Below are 18,482 nucleotides of genomic sequence, written 5' to 3'. Positions count from 1 at the left end.
CGGGCTGATTTTGTTTTTTTGTTCTTTTGTCTTATGAGGACAGGCTGAGGGACTTGAGGTTATTTTCATTCGAGAGAAGAAGGTTATGAGGTGACCTAATGGAGGCATACAAGATGATCAAAGGATTGGATAGCGTGGACAATGAGAGCCTTTTTCCTCGGATGGTGATGGCTAACACAAGGGGACATAGCTTTAAATTAAGGAGTGGTAATTATAGGACGGATGTCAGAGGTAGGTTCTTTACTCAGAGGGTAGTAAGGGTGTGGATTGCCCTGCCTGCAGCAGTTGTGGACTTGTCAACTTTATGGGTGTTCAAATGGTCAGTGGATAGGCATATGGATAACATTGGAATAGTTTAGGTTAGAGGGTCATTAGATTGGTTCCACTGGTTGGCGCAACATCGAGGGCCGAAGGGCCTGTACTGCACTGTAATGTTCTATATGCTGCTTCCGCTCTGTGGTCTGGTGGCCATGTGCTGGAGCTTCACCAGGTTCACATCTCATTTTTAGATAAAGCCAAGTCTAATATAGTAGTATATGTAAAGAAAATTAGTCGTAGTAACACAGTACTGGTTGCTGGGGAAAGCCACTGTCAGCTTCCTATCAATGAAAGGGTACAGTTTACCTCTCCTGCCTGTTTCCTGTCACTCAGATAACTTCATATCCAGGCTGCCTTTGTCTCTTTTATTTCAGGGTCTCCAACTTTGCTCCCAAGCTTATTATGTGTTTACTAATAGCGGACAGTGTTTTTAATAACACAAATACTGATAGTAATGGTATATTTAGTATCATTATTTGTGCTTAAAAACAATGTCATTATTAATAGGGACATGATTCAGACTATTCTGCACTGTGATTATTGCCATTGCCAGCTGAGCTGTGCCTTGAACTGCTGGGCTGTAAGCTCTGGAACTCTCTTCATAACCCTCCCCACCTCCATCTCTGCATTCTCTTTTAAGATGCTCCTTAAGCTCTGTTTAATATAAATTTGAGAGTGGATCCCTCGGGATAAAACTCATCAGAATTCCATGTAGTTTGTAATCTGCCTTACCAATATACAGCAGTTTTCTATGTTTAATCAAACTGAGAAGCCGACAGATATAAACATCTATAATCTGAATGACAAATTAAACTAAATTAAACATGTGACCAGCCATATCTGGTAATTCTATAAACATTTAATTGTTTTGTCCATCTTTTTTATTCTCATGAATGGTTTTGAGAATAATTATAAATGATTAGTTAAATCTTTCACTCCTGAATCTCGCAGTTTATTGTAACTCAGGTTCAGACACATCACTGACTGGTTTGTACTGAGAACAGAGGTGAGAATATCTGAGGCTGTTACTCTCCAAACTGGAGATCAGAGAGAGAAATATTTCAGCAATCAGAGTGAATCTGTGGTGTTTAACACGAATACTGACAGGAATGATGTGGAATGGTTATTAATGACACTATTACTGACACTGATTATAATTTACAGTGTTAGACATTCACTGATTATTAACACAATCTCACACAGTCTGATACTTACTCCAGTTTCTGTATTTTACATTCTGGATTCCTCAGAGCTGCAGACAATAGTTTCATTCTTGAATCTCCCACTTTATTGCCACGCAGACTAAATGGAGAAAGTGAGAAACACATTAAATTCATATTAATGTTCAGCAGGAGAAATAGCTGTCAGAAACTTAGCACCAATGGTGAACTGATTTAAGTTACGATACTATACCTCACCCAAGTTGATCTTTCTCTACACCCTAGCTGTGACTGTAACACTACATTCTGAACTCTTTCCTTTCTTTCTCTATGTACGGTATGCTTTGGCACTAATAAATGTGACAATAATAAATCAATTAATGTCAAACCCTTTCTGTTGAATGGAAAAGGCAGTAGTCAGCATTGAAAAATGATGAACAATTCACTCTCACTGGTTTGCCTACTGGGGGAAACACTTTTACACCTCTCAAAATATATATTTTGTTTAATTGTCCATGGGATATGGGTGTCGATGCTAGATCAGCATTTATTTTCCACTGCTAATGGCCCCGAGAGGAGGTGATTCCACATCCTGTGAACAAGAAAGTAATTTTAAACATGTCCCACATTCTGGTCTCATTTCCTGATCATCAGAATTACCCTCCTGAATCGCACTGACCCGGCTGCGCTTCCTGAATTTAAAATCATTTCTGCTGTTATATAAATCCAGGATTTAATGAAATTTGTACATTTTACTGAGAGTTAAATGGTAAAGCTGTGAGAGTGGATCTCTCAGTATTCTCTGTGCTTCTTAACTATTGACATTATATCATCTGTATAATGTCTCAGGGTGAGTTATAGTGTGAAACTGTGCTGTTTCTTTAAGATCCATCCCCTAGATTTTATACAACAAGGAAAGATTATTCTCCTATTAGAAAGTTGAAATATTTCTGTTTGATTAGTTTATAGGGGAGGGGTGTCTCCCGTTACATTCCACAGTAAACAGGCTCTACATTTTCTGCAGGTATGGCTAGTGTTTTATCTCTGGAAATTACCGGGAATTCCCTCTTCCCAGTAGCTCCTCACATAGGAAAAGGATTATCCGAAAATCCTGTTTCATATCACTGACAGTTTGACTGGAGATTTTCCTCATTCAGGAAATGCTGGTTTCCTCGGCTCAGATCTAAGCTCTGCAGTCCTGCCACATTTAACTGTGAATGGTAGTGGATGATGAAATAACAGAAGGAGGATCCACAAATATCCCATCCTCATGGACGGAGGAGACTTAACACATCAGTACAAAAGATATGGCCCAAATATTAGTAATTAACTTCAGTGGCTGAACCATCCAGAGGTCCCCAGCATCACAGATATGTCATCAGCTAATTCGATTCACTCCACATGGTGTCTAGAAATAACTAAAGGTAACGGATACTATAAAGACCACAGATCCTGACAATATTCCAGTACTGAAGATTACTGCTCCAGAAGTTGCTCTGTTCCTAGCCAAGCTGTTCCAGTTGAGCTACAACAACTGATGTTTACCCAAAATGGTGGGAAATTTTCCATGTGTGACAGTAAACAACAAGGAGAGAACAAATCCAATCTGTCCATTTACCATCCCATCAGTCTACTCTCGATCATCAGCACAGAAAGGCTAACAAGACTAACAAGTGACAATTAATTAGTATGTTAGGTCCAGGCAACTGAGGACAGAGAGAGCTTTGGAGGAATAAAGGGGGAGTAGGAGAGAACTCAAACAGGGAGTTAGAAGAGCGAAAAGGGGGAATGAAATGGTCTTGGCAGACAGGATTAAGGTCAATCCAAAGGCATTTTATTCGTACATTAGGAACAAAAGAGTTGTTGAGAAAAAATCGGTCCTCTCAGGGACAGAGGAGGGGAACTATGTTTCGACCCCGAGGGAATGGGTGAGATCCTGAATAAATACTTTGCGTCAGTATTCACAAAGAAAAGGGACTTGTTGTCTGGAAGTGTCCTGGAGGGAGTTGTCAATCCGTTGGAGAAAATCTCCATTACAAGGGAGGAAGTGTTAGGATTTTTTAGGGAACATTAAAACTGATAAATCTCCAGGGCCTGATGGCATTTATCCTCAACTGCTCAGGGAGACAGGAGATGGAATTGCTGGGCCTCTGATGGAAATCTTTGTCTCTTCTTTGGACACAGGTGAGGTCCCAGAGGATTGGAGGGTAGTGAACATGGTACCGTTGTTTAAAAAGGGTAGTAGGGATAACCCGGGAAATTATAGGCCAGTGAGCTTAATGTCAGGGGTAGGGAAGATGTTGGAGAGGATTCTTAGAGATTGGATATATACTCATTTAGAACATAGTACTCTGATTAGTGACAGGCAACATGGCTTTGTAAAGGGGAGGTTGTGCCTTACAACTCCGGTAGAATTTTTTGAGGAGGTGACAAAAACGGTTGATGAAGGAAGGGCCGTGGATGTTGTCTATATGGATTTCAGTAAAGTGTTTGACAAAGTCCTTCATGGTAGGTTGGTAGAAAAAGGTTAAGGACAGGGGGCTAGATGGATTGAGAACTGGCTTGGCCACAGGAGACAGAGGGTAGCAGTGGGAGGATCTTTTTCTAGCTGGAGGTCCGTGGTGTTCCGCAGAGCTCAGGACTGGGACCTCTGCTATTTGTAATATATATAAATGATTTGGAAGAGTGCTGTGATCAGCAAGTTTGCAGATGACACAAAGATGGCTGGACTTGCTGACAGTGAGGAGCAGAGTCAGGCAATACAGCAGGATATAGATAGGCTGGTAAACTGGGCAGAGGAATGGCAGATGGAATTTAATCCAGATAAATGTGAGGTGATGCAATTTGGAAGAAATAATGTAGGGGGGAGTTACACAATAAATGGTAGGACCATTAAGAGTATAGAAACACAGAGGGACCTAGGTGTGCAAGTCCACAAGTCCTTGAAGGCGGCAACACAGGTGGAGAAGGTGGTGAAAACGGCATATGGCATGCTTACCTTTATAGGAAGGGATACAGAGTATAAGAGCTGGCGTCTAATGCTGCAGTTGTACAGAACGTTGGTTAGACCGCATTTGGAGTACTGCGTCCAGTTCTGGTCACCGTAAGGACCATGGAAGGACATGGAGGCCTCAGAGAGAGTGCAGAGGAGATTTACCAGGATGCTGCCTGGTATGGAGGGTCTTAGCTATGAGCAGAGGTTGGGCAAATTGGGGTTGTTCTCCCTGGAAAGATGGAGAATGAGGGGAGACCTTATAGAGGTGTATAAGATTATGAAGGGTATAGATAGAGTGAACAGTGGGAAGGTTTTTCCCAGGATAGGGGCGAAAATCACGAGGGGTCACGGGCTTAGAGTGAGAGGGGCGAGGTATAACTCAGATGTTAGAGGGAGGTTTTTCACACAGAGGGTTGTGGGGGCCTGGAATGCACTGCCAAGTAGGGTGGTGGAGACAGACATGCTAGGGTTGTTGAAGACTTACCTAGATAGGCACATGCGCAGACTGGAGATGGAGGGATACAGAAGAATGTTCCAGTTGAAGATCAAGAGCCTCAGGGTGTTCCTGGGAATTAACAGGTTCCTATGGGCCGTCCAACAAATTTTATGGCTCACCTGTCTCTTACGTTTGAGCTTCTGGGGATCTTCCTGGATGTCTGTATAGGCTGTTGTATGTTTATTGGTGTCTTTTTTTATATATCCACAGGTGATTCGGTCCACCTTGTTGTCCAACAAGGGGCATACACGCAGTGGGTCGTGCGAGGGCTGCTCTTGGATGTTGCTTCGCGAGTTGCCTAGTGCTCCATATCGTTAGTGTACGTTTAAACTGGACCAACTGATGGGCAACACGACAGCTCAGTGACTATCACTGTTTGTTGTGCAGTTACAGGGACCCGGGTCGGATCTCCAGCTTGGGTCAGTGTCTGTGGGAGTTTGCACATTCTCCTCGTGCTTGTGTGGGTTTTCTCTGGGTGCTCCGGTTTCCTCCCGCACCCACCAAAACGTGCTTTTAGGCTGATTGGTTTTAATAAATTGTCCCTGAATTGGATTTCCCTTAATCTGGCGCACATATAATTCCCTAAATGTGTGCCCCTTTATTGTGGAGTCCCTGAGATGTAGACAGAAGTCATGGGTAGAAGGAGGATTGGAATGAGGCACTCACAGAGTGTTATAATGGGCAGCGCGGGCTCATGGGCCGAAGGGCCTGTTTCCTGTGCTGTGTTGTTCTTTGTAGCAATGACCTGCTCGCTGACTCTGAGCTTGTGCTTACTCAGGGTCACTCAGTCCCCTACCGCATTACAGTCTTGATGCAAACACGGACAACAGATGAACACAGGATGCAAACACGGACAACAGATGAACACAGGATGTGAGATGAGAGTGTCTGCTCTTGACATCAAGGCAGAATATGACCATATGTAGCAAAAAGGAGCCAGAGAAAAACTGATATCAATGGAAATAAGAGAAAAAACCTTTGCTGGTTGGAGTAACACCAGCACAGAGGAAGATAGTTGTGGTTGTTGGACCATCTACAAGATGCAGTGCAGCAACTCACCATGGTCCGTTACACAGCACCTTCCAAACTGGGGATTTCTATCCCTGGAAGGACAAGGACAGCAGACGAATGGAAACATCTCCACCTGGAAGTTCTCTTCCAAGATACACACCATCCTGACTTGGAAACATATCACCGTTCCTTCACAGTGACTGGGTCAAAATCCTGGGTCTCTCTTTCTCACAGCTCTGTGGGTGCACCTACACCAGAGGAGTCCCTAAGTGCAATGCTGGTGATATAATAATGAGCATAGTTGCTTTCCAAAGAGTTGATAGGAGTTTAATTCCCAGATATCTCAGTTTGTTGGAGTGGGTGAAGAGAGGGTCATCTCATCTCCAGGAAATCACAACAGGAATTTCTCAGGAGAGGGCCCTCGTCTCAACCATCTTCAGCTGCTTCATCAATTACATTTCATCCACCGTAAAGTTATAACTGGAGATGTTTGCTGATGTCTGCACAATGTTCAGCATCATTCTCAACTCTGCAAGATAGTGATGAGGAACATGTCCATATTTAGAAAGGTTTGAACAATATTAAGGGAAGGCCTGGCAAGTGCCAGGCAATGACCATCTCCACCAAGAGAGAATACAGTCATTTCCCTTTACATTCAATGGGATTATTATCCCCTGGATCCCGACTATCAGCACCTTGGATGCTACCAATGGCCAGAAACAGATTAGACATATCAACACTGTAGCTGTAAGGGAAGATTAAAGACCAGGATTTCTGTACAGAGTAACCCACCTCCTGACTTCCCAAAACATTTCCACCATCTACAAGACACATGTCAGGAATGTGATTGAAAACCATCCACTTGTCTGCATGAGAGCAGCTCAAGATTCAGGAAGCTCACCACCATCCAGGATAACTCTGCTTGTTGACTGGTACATCACCCAGCACCTTCAACATTCATTCCATCCACCACAGAGATACAGAGCTAGCAGTGTGTACCATCTACAAGATGCAATGTAACAATTCCCAATGGCCCATTACACAGCACCTCCCAATATTGTGATTTCTATCCCTAGAAGGACAAGAACAGCAGATAAATGGAGACATCTCCACCTGGAAGTTTCCTTCAAAATACACATCATCCCGACTTGGAAATATATCATCGTTCCTTCACAGTGACTGGGTCACATGTCCTGGGATTCTCTTTCTCACAGCACTGTGGGTGCACCAACACCACGGGAGTCCCTAAATGCAATGATGGTAATATAATAATGAGCATAATTGTTCTCCAGGCAATGATACAAGTTTAATTCCCAGCTGTCCCCGTTTGTTAGAGTGGACAAAGAGAAGGCCAGGAGCCAGTAACCACAACCGAAAAGAGTGGTTTAATTCATTTTCATCAAGTCTGCGGCTCCCGACTGGAGCAGCAGTGTTAAACTTAGCCAAGGGTCAGAGGGGAGTTGATCATTCAGCTACTCTGAGCTGGCCCACGATTAGTTCAAAAGAACAGCACAGCACAGGAAACAGGCCCTTCAGCCCTACAAGCCCATGCCATCCATCTTAACACTCAGTGAGCACCTTGTTCAAGTATTTTGTCGCTCATCAATGTTTTTGTCAACCTCTAGTGGAATTCCACAATAAAGGGAGGTGGAAATTTAGGGAATTATATGTATGCCAGATTAAGGGAGATCCAATTCAGGGACAACTTATTGACACAAACCAGCCTAAAAAGCACATTTTCCGGGTGTGGGAGGAAACTGGAGCACCCGGAGAAAATCCACGCAAGCATGGGGAGAACGTGCAAACTCCCACAGACACTTGACCCAAGCCGGAGATCCGACCCGCGTCCCTGTAACTGTACAGCAATCAGTGATAGTCACTGAGCTGTCGTGTTGCCCATCAGTTGGTCCAGTTTAAGCTACACTAACGGACATGAAACATGAGGCAACTCTCGAAGCAACATCCAAGAGCAACCCTTGCACAACCCACTGCATGTATGCACCTTGTTGGGCAACAAGGTGGACCGAATCACCTGTGGATGTAAAAAAGAGGCATCAATAAACACAAATGGACATACAACAGGCTATGCAGACAGTAATGGAAGTTCCCCAATAGCTCCAATGTAATTGACAAGGTGAGTCTTCAAATTTGTTGGATAACTGATAGGAATCTATTCATTCCCAGGAACGTCCTGAGGATCTTGACCTTCAACTAGAACATTTTTTTATATCCCTCCATTTCCAGTCTGCTCATGTGCCTATCCAGGTGAGTCTTAAACAACCCTAGCATGTCTGCTTCCACCACCCTACTTGGCAGCGTATTCCAGGCCCCCACCACCCTCTGTGTAAACAACGTCCCTCTGACATCTGAGTTATACCTCGCCCCTCTCACCTTCAGCCCATGACCCCTCGTGATCGTCACCTCTGACCTGAGAAGAAACTTCCCACTGTTCACCCTATCTATACCTTTCATAATTTTATACACCTCTAATAGGTCTCCCCTCATTCTCCGTCTTTGCAGGGAGAACAACCCCAGTTTGCCCAATCTCTCCTCAGAGCTAAGACCCTCCATACCAGGCAGCATCCCGGTAAACCTCCTCTGCACTCTCTCTATGGCCTCCACATCCTTCTGGTAGTGTGGCGACCAAAACTGGATGCAGTACTCCAAATGTGGCCTAACCAACGTTCTATACAACTGCAGCATCAGATTCCAGCTTTTATACTCTATACCCCTGCCTATAAAGGGACACATACCATATCCCTTCTTCACCACCTTCTCCACCTGTGCTGCCACCTTCAAGGACTTGTGGACTTGCACACCTGGGTCCCTCTGTGTTTCTATACTCTTGATGGTCCTACCATTTATTGTATAACTCCCCCTACATTAGTTCTACCAAAATGCATCACCTCACATTTATCTGGATTAAATTCCATCTGCCATTTCTCCACCCAATTTACCAGCCTATCTATATCCTGCTGTATTGTCTGAAAATGTTCATCACTATCAGCAAGTCCAGCCATCTTCGTGTCATCCACAAACTTGCTGATGACACCAGTTATTCCTTCTTCCAAATCATTTATATATATCACAAATAGCAGAGGTCCCCAGTACGGAGCCCTGCAGCACAGGGCTCCAGCTAGGAAAAGACCCTTCCACTGCTACCCTCTGTCTCCTGTGACCAAGCCAGTTCTCAATCCATCTAGCCACCTGTCCTTGTATCCCATGAGCCTTAACCTTTTTCACCAACCTACCGTGAGGGACTTTGTCAAACGCTTTACTGAAATCCATGTAGATGATATCTACGGCCCTTCCTTTGTCAACCGTTTTTGTCACCTCCTCAAAAAATTCCACCAGATTTGTAAGGCACGACCTCCCTCTTACAAAACCATGTTGCCTGTCACTAATGAGATTGTTCCGTTCTAAATGTGCATACATCCTATCTCTAAGAATCCTCTCCAACAACTTCCCTACCACGGACATCAAGAGAAATGGTAAATCTAATAGTGACACAGAGGAAAACTAAATTCATTGGTTGGTTTAAAAAAAATGCTGTTTGCAACTGGCTTTATATTGCTTTGGATTGGAGGAAGCAGCAGAAAGGGTCAATGATGGTTCTGCTGTTGATGTGGTGTACACGGATATTCAAAAATCATCTGATGCAATCTGAGTCATATCAGCAAGCAATATAAAATAATCAGTAGAATTGTTAACGGATTGCAGGAGCAGAAGGACTGGATGTATATGTGTATTGATCATTGATCATTGCCATTAGCAGGACAAGTGTAGGTAGCAATTAATAAAGAATACAGCATCTTGGGTTTTGTTTGTGTTTGTGGGCATTGGACAATAATTCATGAGTTTTAGTTTAATTTGTGTTTCTGTGCTTGTGAGCTCAGAAAGGACTAAAACTTTAATTTCACTTCATGTTAAATAAAGCTGCCTGCCTGGTTTCACTTTAAACTGTCCCTGCATTTTAATTTAATGTTTACGACGTTGTAAGAGTTATAGAGGTTAAAAAAATGGTTGGCTATATTCAGGGGCCCACAATGAATGATACAAACACTGAGTTTCAGTTACAACCAGTTAACCCAAGAAGCAAGACGGTGTTCAGAGGCTGCCAGTAGAGGCAGGGCAATGCAGGGATTCAGAAAGTAACCCTAACTGAGGATGTCACCAGTGATCACGTGACTTATAAAGGGACATTGTCCCAATATAACACACACCTACTGTAATATATAACAGAGGGAGAGCTCAGTAAAATAATCCTGATAATAATTAAACACAAACTGTAAGCTGTACCGAACAAGAGAAACTAATTTCTGTACAGCATCGTACATAATCAGATGGTTTCTGTTGGGAGAGGGAAAGATCCTTTTTCAGATTTTGGAGGGAGACCTTTACAGCTCCAATTATTTAAAATTCATCCCAATAATGTTTTTATTCATTCAAGGAATGTGATCATCACTGGTTTTGCCAACATTTATTGCCCATGCCTGTTTACCCATGAGAATCTGCCCTCATGAAATGATGTCGTTTTATCAGAGAATCATAGAATCATTAAAGGTTCAGAATGAGGCCAATCGGCCCATCATGTCTGCAGCTGCTCTGAAATGAACATTATTACTCTGCACCATTCTCCCACACTTTCTCCGTGACCATTGGACATTGTTTCTCTCTTGACTTCCTCGAATGAACATGCCTCTGTTTTATTAGAACAAAGGAAATGGCTTCTCAACAATGAAAATATCCGCTATGAGACCAAACAAACAGTTACCTCAACTCCTGACACTTGTGTAGAACGGGTCGCAGCCGCTGGATCCCTTCACACTGAATGTAGCATTGCTGTAGATCGAGGTGTTTTATTGTATCACAGAGTCCAATGACATGAGACAGAACTGCATAGTCAATCGGGGTCAGTCGCAATTCACTAAATGAAAGTGTTTCCATAGATCCCACTGTGTTCTCAGCCAGTGCTTTATTCTGAGACTCAAACAGATGGTGGAATATGTTCAGGAGGTTCCTTTTCCCAGTTTCACTCCACATGTTCCGAATCTGTTCTTCAACCTTCTCCTTCACCCAGTCAATCACTCGGCAAGTTGTTTGATGAAGAAATTTACCCAGAAACTCCTCCAGGGGTCGAGCTGACTGTGGGGAGGAGAGACCAGCAACAAAACGGAGAAATATCTCAAATCGCCCATCTTCCTGGCTGTGGGCTTCACTGAGGAGTTTCCCGATCTCTCCGGGATCTGGAGTCAGGAATTGTGAGAGTGCAGCTACAAACTCTTGGATGGTGAGGTGTGGGAATGTGTAAACCACACTCTGGACAGAATCATCTCTCTCTAAAAGTTCCATCAGGAGCCCAGACAGGAACTGGGAAGGTTGTAGATTGTACTCAATCAAATCTTCATTTCCAAACACAATCTTCTTCTGGGAGACTCCTGTGTAGGCCATCTCACCAAGCTTCAGTAACATATCACGGGGGTTTTCAATCTCTTGGCTATGGTTTTTCAGAATGTTGTAAATATAGTAGGAATATAGTTGGGTGATGGTCTTGGGAACTTGCTGCTGTTTCCTGTCTCTTTGTGTAAAGAAGGGACCCAGTGACAGAGCGAGGATCCAGCTGTAGGAAGGGTTGTAACACATGGTGTACAGGATCTCGTTCTCCTCCACATGTTTGAAAACAGCTGCTGCCACCATCTGATCTTCAAAAAACTTGTTGAAATATTTCTTCCGTTCATCACCAACAAATCCCAGGATTTCAGCCCAGACACTGATCTCAGCCTTTTCTAATAAATGTAGCGCAGTGGGGCGGCTGGTCACTAGCAATGAACATCCTGGGAGCAGCTTGTGCTGTATTAAACTGTACACAATGACAGATACTTCACACCAGCATTCAGGATCTGTGCACATGGACTGAGGTTCTGTATTTCTCCGATTGTCGGCAAAATCAATCCTGTCCTTGAATTCATCCAAACCATCGAATATAAACAGCAATCCCTCTGGGTTCTTCCAGAGCTCTCCCAGAATATTCCCAAAGTAAGGATAGAAAAACAGTATCAGATTCCTCAGGTTTATTCTACAGTTAATAGTGTTCAAATCCCGGAATTTAAAACTGAAGACAAATTGAAAGTGTGGGTATATTTTCCCAGTGGCCCAGTCATAAACAATCTTTTGTACCATTGTTGTTTTTCCAATTCCCGGGACTCCGCTCACTGCTGCTGAATTCCCAGATTTGGATTTTTTCTGGGAAAAGCTGCTCTGGAACAATTGATCAGTTCGGATTTTTTCTAGTTCTTTCCGGAGATGTTTCACTCTCCATTCTTCATGCTTTCGGCCTCTTGCCAGTAATTCATGTTCGACAAGTGTCCGATCTCGAACATTGGAAATAACTGTTAGCTCAGCATATCGATCAACCAGCTGGAAAATCTTAACTTTCTCCTTTATGAGGATAGTGTTCACTCTCAGTGTTTCAGTTTGTACCCGGAGTGTCTCCTTGTGTTTCTGTTGGAGATCTTCAATCAGAACAGAGGGAAAATGTGTTTTTTTTAATTGTTATTTGTGTTAATAAGTAACTTCTCAAGACCACTATGCTGAAAACAGATTTAATTCATTAAAAAGTTAATGGAAATCTCATTTGAAAGTGAACAAAAGCCAAGAACATTTTCATATCCTTACTTGATTCTATCTGTATCTGAATACAGATCTCTATTCCGGTAATATTTTCTCTCTAATTGTGAATACTACCCAAGCTGCCGTGTATTGTAGACAGTACAAATCCCCACGTGATCCTGATTGCACAACAGTGGAGATTCCTGTCGTTCAATGATTGAATTCTTCAGCCATGTTTCTGCATCTGCGTTCTGGATATTGTTCGGAGTAGCAGCACAGATTGCTCAGTGGCTGAATGCTATCATAGCAGATTTTTACTATTTTTATTTTGATGTTGTGCACAGTCGGAGGGAGAAAATTGTATGCCTCATGCGTCTGTATGGAAATGCACCTCCATCTCGGCATCCTGCCAGGTGGGCACAGCGTTTCAGGACTCTGCCAGGCTGTGTATCAGGATTCTGCCAGGTGTGTATAGGGTTTAAAACTGTATCAGGGTCCTGCCAAGTGTGTATGCAGTTTTGTGAATTTAATGAAGTGAAACAATATCCCTATAATTACAAGAAATGTCAGAAATCACATGGATTGAATCTTACATTGATGCTGAATTCACAAGAATTGATCAGTTCCAAACAGGTTTTAGCCCTGCTCCTAGACCCTTTGAACTTCTGTATCTCAAATTCTGATAACCTCTAGGCAAAGATGCATTTTCAAACACCCAGATTCTGACAACTAAAATGAATTGTCTGAAATCTCCATTTCCTCCCTTACCTTTCAGGTGGCTGGGTATTTCTGATAATTCTTGCCCAACTTTCATATAATTAATTGGATCAGAACCTGTGGAAAAGAATTAGCTTCCATGAAATCAGGTCTGTGTAATATTACAGTAAAGTTTGCAGTGTTTGGGTCTGAAACTGAATTCAGTGTGATTTTACCATACCGAGTTCCTCTATTTCTCTCAGGATTGTGCCCAATTTCCGTAAGCTGTGGTGCATTTTCACAAAAGATTCCCACATCACCCTTTGAGCCTGAGATCCTTTTTCCATCACCAGATTGAGGAGAAGTTTGGAACTGCCTGCCCTGTTTCCCTTCTCCACGAGCTCACTGACTTTCTGTAAAGAATAATAATGAAGGTTTTGATGAGTGGTGTGAAAGATAAACACTGGGAAAGAGAGCGAAAGATTTTGCTCAGGGATGGGATTTTCCAGTTGTTTTGAGGAAGGAAGCAGCGACTGGTTTTGATGCAATGTCATTCTGAATATTGATGAATATTCTCCACACATCTTGATTCCAACATTCCTTCAAATGAATGTGAATAAACTAAATTTAATGGCTGGAATACCACTGTCAAAGCTTGGCCAGTAATCCTGTGCTGTAGCCGTCTCAGAAATTACCACAGACGAATCAGAAGAATTGACCAAAGATAACAATCCAATCATTACCACATCATTAACTGAAATATCTGAAACTATTATCCTGCATGTTTACAGTTAGTGTGAAATGTCACCATGTTCACAAAGTTATAACATCACCAGTTTACATTCAGAGTTTATAACATACAAGAAGAGGAGAATTCAGACCATGAGTCTAATACGAAACAGGGTGTACAGAAATGTCTTTAGGAGGTGAGGAAAATCGAGACACAGAAGGGTCAGTAAGACATCTGAAGTCTCAGCCATGAGTGGTGGTCTGAATGAGGTACTGCACATGTAAGGGTGCACGAACGCCAAAGGGAAGCTTGAAACAGCTGTCAAAATGTTTTTTTTAATTTTTCTATTCTGCAAAGGTTTTTTGAAAAAGTAGCTCAGCCAATTGTGATGGTACTGCATTGAGGTTAAAAAGTGATTCAAATAAGGGAAAGGTGACACTTAATAGAATTGTAAAACATCCCCTAAAGATCTTTGCTTGAATAAACTCAGAGCAAAATCTCCTTTTGATGACAACAGTCCTTATAAATGTGATCCAAACATTCTAGTAACTTTATCACACAATTCCCTGTGGCTTTAGGGTGTTCTTCAGCAGGTTAAAGATAAACTACAGAGTAGATGTGTCCAAGATGCTGATGTTTCCCTGTGGAGCAGTGCCATCTAACCCAGGAGCACATGGTCAGAGTTTCACTCAGTTACAGATTATTTCAGACCCTCCATTATAGGAGAATAAAAACAATTAGAAAACTGTCCTGAGAACATATCCGAGTGTTACTGGAGGTGAATGGATTGATGTTACAACAGAGATTTGAGAATTCAGGACTCATTAGAATAAAGTTGTGAAGATTAAACAGCAAATCGATTGTGGCCTTACACTGAAGTACACGCTTATGGTTTGTTTCCAACATTCAGTCAGAGGTCACACATTTACAGTCTTATGGGTCAGACTGGATATTATTTTAATGTGAAATGGTTAAAATATGTTATTGTGATGTAGAAGTTAGTTTTATTTATATATTGGCTAATAAATTAATAGCAAGCAGAGGAAGAAGCGGGAATGGTCCAAGTGGATTGGATATTAACTAACAGATAGTGAGCATTAAGGGTTCAGTTTAGACTAAGTGATTGCTGGAGGAGAAAGTAAACACAGGATCCACCTTGGAATGGTTGTTTATTTCTGTACTCATTAATACTCTCTTTCACAATTTGAGTACCATGTGACAGGGTCATGGGACCTTAAAAGAGGTCTGAATCTCTATGGTGCGCTCCCCAGATGGATATCCCATTACACCAATGAAATATCCATGTGAAGGTTTCTTCCTGCCCCACTGGAACTTTACAATAGTTGGGTAATCCCCGTGTGTGCAGCAACTTTCAGCTAAACTTTGGTTGTTAGGAGAGAGTGTCCTTTATGAATGTTCCTTGGTTCATGGAAGGATCCTGGCAGCAATGACTACCTCTTCCAGCTATGATCAGTGAACCCACTAATTGCTGGGACCTGCCTGTCACACCCTGGCATGGCTGTACAAAAGGCAATCTGGTCTTGAAGGGAAGCTCAGCATGAAGGTGCCATCTCCTTTTCCCGGCAGTAACAGCAGAGATCACTTCCAACACCGACATTACTGAGCCTGCAGATCCATTGATTAAGTTATTAGCTCTGGGAGGTGAATCACTGTTCTCAGTTGGATAGGAGTCCGAGCAGTGACTCCTTAATTGGCTGCTGTTAATAAAATGATGCCCAGGGCCCTGTGGTCTACCCAATCAGGGCTGGCTCATGTTCTGACCCCCAGCAGTGAGACATTGTACACTTTCGGAAATTTCATTCCAACATCTCATAAGCAAGTGGCCAGTTGTACAAGAAGATCCTTTGTAAGACTGTAAGCTTTGATCATGCCAGAGTAAATTATCTAGATTTATTTCAGATAATAATATATCAGTAATTAGACCAGCAGATTTTCAGGATGTTTGGGGGAAGGAAGTTTTTATGGCTGGGATTTTACAGGCTATCTGGAGATGGGCTGCCAGGTGGGAAGGTGGCAAAATGGCAGAGGAAGGCATTCCAGATGGTGGCCTCAAAACCAATTCTCAGAAAAGGCCTTTTTTTGGGACACTATTTCATTCACGTTTGGGCCTACCCCCCGGGGCAATAGATATGCCAAGGCATTGGTGCTGCCTGCCCTCAAATAAACCCGGTCTTTCTGGGGTCTGGGCTCTCTCTGGGCATGATGTGGATGTGCCGGCGTTGGACTGCGGTAAACACAGTAAAAAGTCTGACAACACCAGGTTTTAGTCCAACCGATTTATTTGATCATAAACTCACAAGCTTTCGAGGTTTCCTTCTTCGTCAGGTGAATGGAGAGTTCTGGCCTCAGACAGAGCGTATAAAGCACAGACAGTTTAGAGATTACTGATTAGAATGCGAATCCTTACACCTAACCTGCTGTTCAGTGCTCCTTCCACACATGTTGTCAGCCACTTCAGGTCTTGAACAGCAGGTTAGGTGTAAGGATTCGCATTCTAATCAGTAATCTCTAAACTGTCTGTGCTTTATACGCTCTGTCTGAGGCCAGAACTCTCCATTCACCTGACGAAGAGGGAAAACTCGAAAGCTTGTGAGTTTATGATCAAATAAATCAGTTGGACTAAAACCTGGTGTTGTCAGACTTTTTACTCTCTCTGGGCTCCAGACCTAACTTGTCTAAATTTCAGGGTTCTTGGCCATTGATCTGCACTCACCCTCCAGATGCAGTTTCTGGTGTTGCTGCTGAGCTACCGGCTGTCTGACTGAGCTGACAGCTTTGGGTAGAAGCTGCCACCTTTAATAAGGACAGCAGGTTCCTGGATCCCCACCACCTGCTGAAGCAACTGGGCTGGCAGCTTTGGGTAGAAGCTGCCACCTTTAATAAGGACAGCAGGTTCCTGGATCCCCACCACCTGCTGAAGCAACTGGGCTGGCAGCTTTGGGTAGAAGCTGCCACCTTTAATAAGGACAGCAGGTTCCTGGATCCCACTACCTGCTGAAGCAACTGGGCTGACAGCTTTGGGTAGGAGCTGCCACCTTTAATAAGGACAGCAGGTTCCTGGATCCCCACCACCTGCTGAAGCAACTGGGCTGACAGCTTTGAGTAGAAGCTGCCACCTTTAATAAGGACAGCAGGTTCCTGGATCCCACCACCTGCTGAAGCAAGGGTCCTGTCAGTGGGATCTTGCCACTTCCAAAATAATTCTGGCCTTTCTATATCTCCAGAAGTTCTGAAACACTGAGGTTTGTCTCATTCCAAACGTGGGACTGCTGTTGACCTACCGATTGGTATCGTTAGTCAATAATTCAAGTTTCAGTACATCATGCAACGACAAAACATAAGATGTAGTAGACAGACTGAGTTTTTTTCACATTTCTTTGTTTCCATTCTGTAGGTTTTGTGATGTGTGAAGAAATGGAATTCAATCTCCATCTTACCTGATATTCTTGTCCACTGAGATGGTCCTCGCTGATTAACATGTGAGCCAAACCTTCCACCCCTTCTTCAATCGCCTGTTCCAGTCTATCCCGGTAAAATTTGGTTAATTGGAACAACAGGTAATCGTCACAATTTGTGACGAACTCAGTGAACGTCGAGTTTGGATCTGTGAAAGCAAAGAAATACCAACACATTATCAATTTTCTACCCAGACGGCTCCATTGCCTCTCATTCCAAATCCTCCTGTGAACCAGCTTATTAAAGCTGTGTTTATTTGCATTGCTACAACACGGCCTCCTTCTACACTCCGGGGATTCCGTGGTTTCTACGGTTGTTTAATTTCAGCGTTCCTGAAATTTCTTGCTTTCCCAAAAAGATCGAGGGCTATTTTAATCCAATCCATTTGAAAACTAGCTGCTCCCGAGTTAACAGATCTGACTATCCAGGACAGGTGGGGAAATATGGGGACACCATTATCTCCAATTAAGTGACAGAGCTTCCAAATGGTGATATACATCATCGTTTCTTTTGTTCTATAGGTCCACAATTATGTGGTAAATTAGTACTCATTCGTTTCTATTCCAATCGAATGGTTAATGCTGTTTATCGTCTCAAACCTCATATTTCTCATTGTTCAGTCACGTTAGCTGATATTCTTCACACTGTTCTACTCACCTTATCAGTAAGTGAGTTGTTGATAGTAGATTCAGACCATGGTGGCTGTCCCCTCCCTTCTCCCTGACCTCACTTCAATAACCCATGAACATTGGCCTGAATTTTATGTTGAGCAGGTGGGGATGTACCTGACTCAGGTGTGTGTGAAATCATGGGAGAAGACATTGGGTGTGCGTTTCAACATGCTGCAGCATGCTATGGTGCAGAGGGACCTGGGGGTCCTTGTGCACGAGTCGCAAAAACCCAGCCTGCAGGTGCAGCAGGTGGTCAGGAAGGCGAATGGGATGCTGGCCTTTATAGCGAGGGGGATTGAATATAAAAGCAGGGAGGTCT

General features: G+C 43.0%; 1 protein-coding gene across 1 annotated transcript in view; it reads right to left on the bottom strand.

Annotated features, from left to right (window-relative positions):
- LOC145337431 (NACHT, LRR and PYD domains-containing protein 3-like) overlaps positions 1–17,598 on the bottom strand; it is a 50,662-nt gene extending 33,064 nt beyond the window's left edge. Inside the window, exons 1-5 of the mRNA XM_080182206.1 lie at positions 17,474–17,598; positions 13,527–13,698; positions 13,358–13,423; positions 10,755–12,492; positions 1,534–1,620 (exon numbers count right to left, since the gene is read on the bottom strand). Of these exons, the coding sequence (XP_080038332.1) occupies positions 1,534–1,620; positions 10,755–12,492; positions 13,358–13,423; positions 13,527–13,698; positions 17,474–17,515 (2,105 nt within the window). The 5' untranslated portion in view covers positions 17,516–17,598. The remainder of the gene's footprint in view (positions 1–1,533; positions 1,621–10,754; positions 12,493–13,357; positions 13,424–13,526; positions 13,699–17,473) is intronic.
- Positions 17,599–18,482: the final 884 nt, after the last annotated feature.

Source organism: Carcharhinus amblyrhynchos, unplaced genomic scaffold (assembly GCF_965287045.1).
Source record: "Carcharhinus amblyrhynchos unplaced genomic scaffold, sCarAmb.v2.hapA scaffold_48, whole genome shotgun sequence".
Classification (NCBI taxonomy): domain Eukaryota; kingdom Metazoa; phylum Chordata; class Chondrichthyes; order Carcharhiniformes; family Carcharhinidae; genus Carcharhinus; species Carcharhinus amblyrhynchos.
The sequence above is the reverse complement of the archived record's forward strand: the minus strand, read 5'-3'. Positions and strand labels throughout refer to the sequence as shown.